The sequence below is a fragment of the Chrysochloris asiatica genome, unplaced genomic scaffold (genome assembly GCF_000296735.1).
Source record: "Chrysochloris asiatica unplaced genomic scaffold, ChrAsi1.0 scaffold00109, whole genome shotgun sequence".
Taxonomy (NCBI): Eukaryota; Metazoa; Chordata; class Mammalia; order Afrosoricida; family Chrysochloridae; genus Chrysochloris; species Chrysochloris asiatica.
The window spans coordinates 6,487,338-6,497,757 of NW_006408627.1; the positions used below are offsets into that span (position 1 = coordinate 6,487,338).

A 10,420-nucleotide genomic window follows, 5' to 3' on the forward strand; every position below is an offset into this window, starting at 1 on the left:
ATGATAAAATGTAACTATTGCTATAAAGTAATCTCTTTTCGTTTCTTTTCTGTCCCTGCTTTGCTCTGCTAAAAATGTGTGTGCTCTTATTATTTTCAAAGTGTAGCGAAACACTATGCTTATTAGAGAAGTTAGCATTCCGACTTAAATTAATATTCTATTTAATACAGAACCATAATCGCACAATTGAAAGTTATATTATTATAGATGTAGCATAGTGAAAAGACAAGACACCTGTGAAAATGAAGCCACCTTTCCATCCTCAATATTTCTTATACAGAAGAACAATATAATATATAATAGTTAGAACATGAGATCTGAAGATCACCAGATCACCACCATTCAAAACCTGGCTCCATTACAAAAGAAACCTTGAACAAGTTACTTAAACTCTCTGCCTTGGTTTCCTCATCTACAAAATTATTGTCATCATTATTACATCTGCATCATACTGTTTTTATGAATTTGTACATACAAACCACTTAGAAAAGTGCCTGGTGAAGAGTAATAGTCAAAAAATATTCATCACTATCACCAATATTATTTTACTACACGTCTTACCACCACCATTACTACTGAATGAATGTGGGAAAGTAACTGACTTTTCAGGGTTTCCATTTCTACTATCACAGGTGTGTCCCTAAGATCACAACAGCTATGTATCCCTGAATTCATATGTGAATTTTAAATTTAAGTCAGTTTAAAAGAAAAAGCAAAACAAAAAACCATTAAAGAAACTATTTTTCCCTTAAAATCAGATTAGAAGTAACTACTTACCTACTTAAGGAGCTCTGGTAGCGTAGTGGTTACGAATCAGGCTGCTAACCTGAGGGTCAGTAGTTGGAAACGACCAGCTGTTCCATGGGAGAAAGTTGAGGCTTTCTGCTCCCGTAAAGATTTACAGCCTCAGAAACCCTGTACAGGGTCGCTATGAGTCAGAACCGACTCCACGGCACACCACCACCACCACTACCACCTGCCTACCTAACTATATACTGCATGCTAAACAATTTGCTGTCAAATACATTCAGCCTCATGGAGACCCTATGTGTTATAGAGTAGAACTGTAATCTATAGGGTTTTCAAGGCTATGACCGTCCAGAAGCAGATTGCCAGCCCTTCTTTGTCTGAGGACCCTCTGGCTGGGTTTGAACTGCCAAGCGTTTGGTTAGTAGTGGAGCACTTAGCTTGCTAGCCACAAGGTCAGTTTCTAAAGGACTCTAACTATTTACTGTACAAATGAAAATTTCTGATGTCCTCTGTAAAAGACTGATAGGGTGAAGAAAATGTAATACTATTTTAGAGGCATAGAAAACTGGTATGAGATGACGCTTGTTCACTGCTGTCGAGTCAGTTCTCATTCATAGTGTGACCCTGTATATGGTTTCTGAGGAGCAAGTGGTGTGTTCGAACTGCCAACCTTATGGCTAGCAGTCCAGTGCTTATCCTACAATGCCACACCAGGACTCCTACCTAGGTGGCCCTCAACAGCCATTAAATCCAAAATTTTACTGATGAGGAAACCTAAGAAGAGGTCAAATGAAGCTGACACCTTAATCTCTTAATTCCTAATTCAGTACTCTTTCTATTAGATGAGTTTCAGAAGAAGTAGATTGCATGGAGTTAGCTTTGTTAAGGTTAACACTGAACACTTACTATTCAGAAGACATTATGTTAGATGCTGCGAGACAACAAAACCAAATGAAGTACGTCTCCTCAAAAGACTGTAATAGATTGAAGGCCCAAGAAAATAAAGAATGATACAACGGAATGAACAATAGCAGAAACAGAATAGTTTGGATTGCCAATGTAGTGTGGAACTAGCCAGCCATTGCGTTGAAATTTGAAACATTGCTTTTAGGATATAGGCTCATTTTGAGGTCCTTTCCCATACTGACTGTCCATGTTGGACTCTGTTCTGACAGAAAGGTTAGACAGTTCATGATCCCATCCCATGAAGGTATACAATGTATTAAGTCTTACTTAAGAGTTCCGGTATAGTGCAGCAAGTTAATCGCTGAACTGCTTACCACAAGGTCGGAAACCCTCTATAGTGTTGCTGTGAATCAGAACTAACTCAAGGCACTTAATAACAACAACCCAGGAGTAGATTATAAATGGATTTGATCACCATAATCCCTGATGTATTCACAAGACAGAGGTAGCCTAAACTAAACTGTCAATTATTCCTGCTGAAGTTTGGTCTACATTTTCCTTAAGGGTGAAGAAGTCTATTGGGAGTAAAGGAATTTGCTGGTAACTGAATCTGTGTAAGACTCAGTTTTACATCTTTGATTATGGCTACTATTGAAGTGAAAGAAAAACAAAACACTGATAATAGCAACACATAGAATAATGTTATCTGCTCTAATAAAAACTCCATGTTTTAAATTAAAGTTGATCTTAGGATTTTTAAACCAAGGTGTGTCATACTTTATTTTTTTACTTGGTGTCCATTTGCACTTCAGAGAAAGAATACTGTTGGTTACATTTTTCTAATGACAGTAAGATGTGATGATGAGTTGACACTGGTGATGTGTGAAAATTAAAAATCTTCAGTGTCTTCTTACTTGTTTATGCCCTAGATGAAATAGCAACTTACAGTGCTCCTAAGAATTAGTGGCTAGATGAAATAGAATCCAAAGCTATCTTCCTTTTAAAAAGCCGTCTTCCTAGATATTTTTCATAGTGGTTAATCTGCATACCTTATAGAGAGCAGCATAGAATTACTACTTCTCTGGGGACCAAATGGGTTACCTTGGAATGTGGATCACTCAAGCATGAACAACTAAATAATTTCAAACTCTGTGCTCCTGGTCCTTTATTTAATGAAAAGATCATAATGGTCTATTTTGACGAAATAATTATTTCTGGTTCCGGGTCCTCATTGCCAAAATTTTTCATAAATACACATTTTAGGATAATTAAAATATGTCAAATCAAATTAAAATGGCTTTATGGCACAGACTATCAGTGACTGTTGCTGTTGAGTGCTGTAGAGTCGGTTCTAACTCATTGTTTTTGTTGTTTGTTAAGTGCCGTCGAGTCGGTTCCGACCCATAGCGACCCTGTACAGGGTTTCCGAGGGTGTAAATCTTTACGGAAGTAGAAAGCCTCATCTTTCTCCTGCGGAGCGGCTGGTAGTTTCGAACCGCTGACCGTAAGGTTCGCAGCCCGATTCGTAACCACCATGCTACCAGAGCTCCTTATTATAGTAGGCAGGATAAACCAATATCCATAACACAGTCAAACACATAAACCTTTTAAAAACACTCATAGCGAGCCTATATAGGGTTTCACAGGAGCAGCTGGTAGGTTTGAACCGCCAGCCTTGTGGTTAGCTGTCCTACTGTGCCACACCAGAACTCCTTCCTATTACTGTCCTCAGTGTTCCAATAGTGCTATACATTGGTCCTCACAAATGAAGATGGCTAACTACTTGTTATAAATCTTCTCTAAATTTAATTTCTAAAAGAAAACATTGCATATGTATTTAGGGGCGAAAGGAATTTAACCATAATGAGACCCTCATTGTCATGTTAATCAGAACTAAACCAAAGAAAGAAAGAAGATATATAATCTTTGTTTTTCCCATAGCTGCTGTGTCTCAGACCATGGAGCAGGTGGATTTGGCATAGTAGTGTGAAACACAAAAGAAGTAATTTGTTTAACTTTTTTTGTAACAGTTTATCAAGTTTTAATTCACATATACCATATAATCCAACCATTTAACGTGTATAATTCAATGGTTTTGAGAATATTCAGAGTTTGTAACCATCACCATAATATGCTTAAAACTTTTCAAAAATATAATCAGAAACTTTTCTCTGTGCAAAGCTCTCCTCTGAATAGCTTTTTCAGGCATGCATTTATTTTATTAGCCCATTCAGGTTTCTTCTCTGCCTCTCCCCATCCTTGCTTGGCTGACATTTTAGTAGAGACAGCACTAGGGTTGAAAATTTCCTTACCAATATCTTTCTCATTTCTAACTGAATCCCATCCTTGAGAATCTAAGGTACATTAGTCTTAATCCCCAGCCATAATTAGATTCAAAAGAATCATTAAAGAAAGCAGGAAGTGAGACTATGAGAAAGCCAAAGCCAAAAGGATGGAGAGATGGTACAAAACCCAGGATCTTCAACCTGTTTTTGAAAATCTTTGGTTGCCAGACTTGGAAAGCGACCTACTTACACTGGCAGTTAGAGTGATTAAAAACTGCATGCTGTGTTCCCTTTCTTAAAATTACTCTTCTCATAAAGGTACTGCCGTGTTTCCATCGTGTAAAGCAATCCTATTTCCTTGTAGAGAGAGCTTCGTTTAGGAGCCTGAATCTCCAAGCAGAGTCTGTTAGAGGATTTAATATGGGACGAGCAATCAGCACTGGCAGTCTAGCCAGCAGCACATTGAACAAACTGGCCGTTCGACCTTTGTCAGTTCAAGCTGAGATTCTGAAGAGGCTATCCTGCTCAGAGTTGTCGCTTTACCAGCCATTTCAAAACGGTTCAAAAGAGAAGAGTGACAAAGCTTCCTGGGAGGAAAAGCCTAGAGGGATGAGTAAATCATACCACGATCTGAGTCAGGCCTCTCTCTATCCTCATCGGAAAAATGTCATTGTCAATATGGATTCCCCACCACAAACCATTGAGGAGTTGGTGGGAAAGCCCTTTCACCAGATGGCGAGATCTGACACTGAATCTTTGGCAGGATTCACAAAGCTTAATAAGTAAGAACATTCTTAATCCAAACTACATATTTTTTAATTCTACATTTCATACATTGGTTTTTGTTTTGATGTTTTATTATTCTCACTTTTTTTTTTTTTTTTTACATTGACACATTCCCCCTCCTACCTTCCTTTTCCCTCTTTAGTTCAAAGTCTGTTGCAAGTTTAAATAGAAGTCCTGAAAGGAGGAAACATGAATCAGACTCATCCATTGAAGACCCTGGTCAAGTATATGGTATAGGTCAGCACAAACCAGTTTACTTCTTTCTCCCATACCTTATACTTATAGTGCAAAGTGGGCAAGTTAATGTCAATGACCAGATCAATATTTTTGGTTCAGTGTCCTTGTTGCTACAGTTGTTCATAAACCTACATTTTAAGCTAATTAAAATATGTCAAATCAAATAGAAAATGGCTTCATGGCACAGACTGATTAATTACTTAGATTCTTCATGGTCACAGTAGACATACATGGCAGTCATGCTGAGAAAACAAACTTCTGTACCATTGCTTTGAATCACTTTGCTTTGGACTGTCCTTAAGCCTACAAGTGGACTCCCATAATGCTGGTATTTTTCACAGAACATTTTATTTCAGCATAACATAAATAGAATAGCTTTACGATTCTTAAGAAATGTTCTGTGGTTGGTAGATGAAATTCTTAATTGATTTATGTTTCTTCAAGTTCTGCCAGCTTGCTGAAGCCCATTAATTATTAAATATAGAAGTTATGTGTGTTTTTTATTGCCTTAGGCATCTTGAAAATGGAAATGTGCTGAAGTCAGTATTTCAAAGTAGACAGTTAAACAGATAGGTCTGGACTACAACTCTCAATAGGTAACAAGGGGGTAGAAACCCTCTTCTGATTTTGTTTTACTAAATAATAGTCCTAAATTCTCTCCTGAGGCCTAACTATCAAGATAACTGACAGAATTACACAAATTTAAGAATTCTTTTTCATCCTGAAATTGAATTGGAGGTCTGTAAAGTAAATGAAGACAAAAGATGACTCTATTATTGTTCATAAGTATATTTATGGAAATCAACATTACTTTATTAATGTAGATTTTCATAGCTTTTCAGAGATTATACTATTGTCAATTTCAGTTGAATCAGTTTTTTTTTTTTTAATGAAACAAGTAAAAAGACAGTATTCATATAGGTAGGAAGCAACTGATTCAATCCTTTAGAAGATAATTTTTAAAACATGTTCACCTGTATAGAATCCCTTATAGATTTGGAGTCATTTTTATTAGGAAGACTTTATTCTGCATGAGAATCCATCAGATACCAGACATGAACACGTCAGTTCATCAAAACAAAAACATAATAAAAACTCATCCATAAAAGGAATTTATTTTCCACATTTGATTTTTCATTAAGATTATTCATTCTTACTGAATTTTGACTTTTCTTTTAACATGAGCCTGCAGTTCCCATTTGTCTGATCATTTCATATTTGTCAGGAATAATACATTTGCATTTAAATTATTAATGCATTTAAATTATTGCATTTAAAAACAAGTTAATATGCTTAACTTGGACTTATAAAAGTAGTTTACATGTTCATTCTGGGAAGAATTCTTTTTCCTAGTATAAATAAATGTTATCACTGCCTTAATGTTTTATGAATTCATATTATCAGAAGAAATTACTTATGTATCTAGTATCTGATCATTTTATAAAATGTCTAATAATATAATTTATGTCACAGGAATGACTATGCATAGTTCTGGAAATTCTTCATCCCAAGTACCCTTAAAAGAAAATGGTAGGTTTACAAAAAGTTTTACCCTCATTTCCATCATATATTTTCTCTTTCTTGCATTTTGAAAGAGTCTTGGACCTGGTAATGAAGACTTGGGTTCCATGCCAACTTGTTTTTAGGCCTTACTTTGGAGTCAAGGGAGATCTGTATTTCTCAGTATCATGGTGGTATGATGTGACTTCATTTAGATTAGTCTGATGGATTAGAGAAGTAATAGATTATGTACAGGGACTCAACTGGGACACTAACAAGAATAGTCCAGGTGAGAGAAACTTCTGAATCAAATAATGTTTTTAACTGAGGGAATTATTTCTTAAGAATGTGTGAGCTGAATCCTGAAACAGAAGGTGGATTTATTGAGGCAGAGCCGTGGGGATGAGCATTCCAGGTCTAGAGTTGCATCACATGACCAGAGGCATGTGAAAAGAGGGTGGATAGGATACCAGGTTACGAGAGCTCTAAGATCTCAGTTTGGAGGCAAGTGAGGGAAGGTAAAGCAAAGCTGCAGCTCGAAGTACAGACCAGATTATTAAAGAGCTCTGGGTTTAATCCCTAACATTATGGAAAGAATTTGAAGAATTTCTATGTTGAGATTCTGATTTTTGAAGAACTCTAAAGAGAAAGAAGGTTGTAGGAAGATGTTCAGAAATTTTCAGTATGTTGGAAGTCATCATATTCAAATTTAATAGGAATTTGAATTATGATATACTTTTCATGTACATTATCTTACTTGATCTTTCTAATAACTTTCATCAGTAGTAAAGAATGATTTATTACTGTGTATGCATGAAACATTGTAAAAACATTTACCCTTAGACTATTAAAGTTGAAATGACCAAAAGGCTAATGAAAAAGCAAGTATGCTAATCAGAGGTATTAATAGAGTCCAAATTGGCAAAGCTTTAAATTTTGTTCTAATGTTCCTGTTAGACAAAATAAAAAAGTACAGCATGAGAGTAGATTGCTCTACGTGAAACTGCTGGTTTTGTTGGTCAAAGACTGTCAAGGCTAGCATGCTATTTTGTACAATTCTCATTCTCTAATAGAAATACACAGAAATTCAAAAGAGGAAAATGTCTGTTTAAAAACAGTTGTTTTTAAAAAGAAACAATACTGGTAGTGCTTAAACACAGCAAATGAAAGATGAGTTTTCATTTATCTTTATGTTTGTTTTTTAATATATCAATCCTCAAATCTGAGAGTATATCATTAAAGAAAAACTAGTGAACTTAAACTTGAACCTGTGTTATTAAGACGCAGGTATATAACATTCTGATGATCACATATCTTTATATGAACTGGATTTAGAAAACTTTTATACCTAGAATACCGTAGTTATTAGTTATGAATATGTTCCTGCTGACTAAAAGGACTCCTGGTGTGGTGCTGTAGGATCAGCACTGGACAGCAAGGTCAGCAGTTCAAACCCACCAGCGCTCCTTGAAACCCTATACAGGTTGCTATGAGTCGGAACCAATTTGATGGCACTTAACAACAAGACTAAAATTATTGTCTAATATTCATTGAATGCATACTACTAGCAAACCATTATTCTAAACACTTATACATTTATTTCACATTTAATCCCTACAACAACCCTATGAAGTATATATTATTTAATATTTCAGTTTTACAGATGAGACAAAGCCTAGAAAAGTTGAATTGGGCAGAAGGTCATAGAGCTAGCAGTCCTGAACCATGATTTGAACAGTCTGTTTCCAGAGCCCACACTTTTCACCACTCGTTAGACTTCCTCCCATGCATGCATGGTCCCAGACACCAAACCCATAGCTGTTGAGTCAGTTCCCACTTAAAGTAACACCATGGGACCGAGCAGAGCTGCCCCATGTGGTTTCCAAGGCGGTCAGTTTTTTTGTCATATTGTTCTCACCTCATGACAGTTGGTGTGTTTGAACTGCCACCCTTTTAGTTACCAACTGGGTACTTTAATCACTGTGCTACCAGGGCACCTCCTAAGCATGGTAATTCCTGATGATCATTAAGTATTCTATCTCTCAGCTAAACTTTTCAAAGAAGTTGTATAATAATCTATTCAAGGGTGAGAACATGATAGTATTTTAATAGGTTCTGATGGGAAAAAGTAGGAGTTTATATTGGATACTAAATGAGTATGTATAGAATAGTTTTTCTTTTCTTTTTTTTTTTTTAAATAAAACCTTTAAGGCCTCATCTCCCTGCCGGCAGAGAAAGGGTCAATCAGTCTTGTTATGGAAGTATGCCTCAGTCAACCTACAGCAAAGTCCATTTCCCAAAGAATTCTCTCTGAACCTGCCCAAGTAGCCTGAATAAGTACTCTGTTGAGAATCTTGAAGTTTTACAAAAGAGGGCATGACAGAGATCTTTTTCTAGATAAGGTAAAACCCATGAGTTATATTCTAATTTCAGTCTTCTCCATTCTGATCAAGATTATTATTTTTTAAATTAGATATGAAGAGCAGTTAATATTGAATTATTTGTCACTTAAGAGGAAGGCAAGCCTCTTACTTTTATAACCTCTAGAGACTCTGAAAGAATGTGAAGCTAGAAAAAAGAAGATAAAAGTCATGGGTCTTTTAACCTCACACTTTGAAACAGAGACATGAAAAAAATTCCAATCTCTTGATTAATAGTGATTTCCAAATAATGTTGCTCAACCTTTCAAAAAACACACTACTTACAATACTCCTTCGTGAGAGAGTAAAAACATTTTTTCAAAAAGTGAAAATTATGCAAGACTTTTGTAAAACTTACTTTTCTCAATGTTTTGTGTTTTTCTGTATTATTGTGCAATAATCAAAATGTAACGTTTAGCTAGGTTTGTCACTATTTCTTGTAAGTATCCAAACCACAGAATGTGTGCCAGCATTTTATGGGGTTGAACACAGGAATCTTAGCAAAAACAAAATGAAAGGGAGAGCAAGCCTCTTACAAAAGAGGTTATTTGGGTGCACAGTAGCTTAGTACAGACACAGAAGTTTTCCCCAGTGTTAAAACTAATCAATTTCTTATGAACATTGTTAATTCCAAGTAATAAAATGTTGTATGAGTAGAGATAAGTTTTTGAGACTCACTTGACTTAGTCAGATATCAAGGACCTATGTAATTTCAAATGCTGTGAGTCGGAACTGACTCAGCAGCACTTTACCACAACACCAAAGATTTCATTAGAAGACATATAAAGTTGAAAATTATAAAAGTTAAAATCCAAAGTGCACGCGAAGGATTGAAGAGAGATGGAATTAACCTGAAGTGGAAGGGCTAACTAAATTGAGGACTTCTTGTTAAGTGCTGGTGAGTCGGTACTCACTCATAGCAAACCTGTGTAGGGTTTCCGTAGAATGGCTGGTGAGTTTGGACTGCCGACTTTGTGGTTCAAACCAACCTATGGTCCAGCACATTATCCTGCAGCAACAATTGAGGACTTAAAGAAACTTAAGTAGTTCATCCATGCCTTTTCATTCTATGGATGAGTTTAATGATTCTCTAGAGATGTTTTAGGGCCTCAATTCACTTGGCTTGTTAGTTCTGGTACAGAAATAAAACTCCAGAGTTTGTTTGGATCCTTTTTACCTGTTACCCAAGCAGAAACCTCTCCTTGTTTTTATTCCAAAATGATGCTACTGACCCATCATCTGCAAATTATTTGAGAATCTTTGCCCCTCAAGAGCATTATAGATTTATCTAGCCCCCTTCTATATATATATATATATCCCAGATCCTCTTCAAATCAGTGGCATAGAACTGTCTAGTTAGTTGGCAAGGGTCTGTAAGAAAAATGTTTTTTGTTGTGATTTTAGTTTTTTGGTTAGATTGCATTTTAAGTTTTTGGTGTTGTTTAGGGGTTTTGTCTTGTTTTGTTTGGGGCTATGATAAATTGTTGACTCAATTTAGATTGGTCTCATTAGAATCATTCTCTTACAACAAAACTC

At 35.9% G+C, this 10,420-nt stretch overlaps 1 protein-coding gene across 1 annotated transcript in view; it reads left to right on the forward strand.

Annotated features, from left to right (window-relative positions):
- PTPN13 (protein tyrosine phosphatase, non-receptor type 13 (APO-1/CD95 (Fas)-associated phosphatase)) overlaps positions 1 to 10,420 on the forward strand; it is a 254,452-nt gene that overhangs the window by 154,584 nt on the left and 89,448 nt on the right. Inside the window, exons 18-20 of the mRNA XM_006867768.1 lie at positions 4,306 to 4,723; positions 4,870 to 4,964; positions 6,438 to 6,494. Of these exons, the coding sequence (XP_006867830.1) occupies positions 4,306 to 4,723; positions 4,870 to 4,964; positions 6,438 to 6,494 (570 nt within the window). The remainder of the gene's footprint in view (positions 1 to 4,305; positions 4,724 to 4,869; positions 4,965 to 6,437; positions 6,495 to 10,420) is intronic.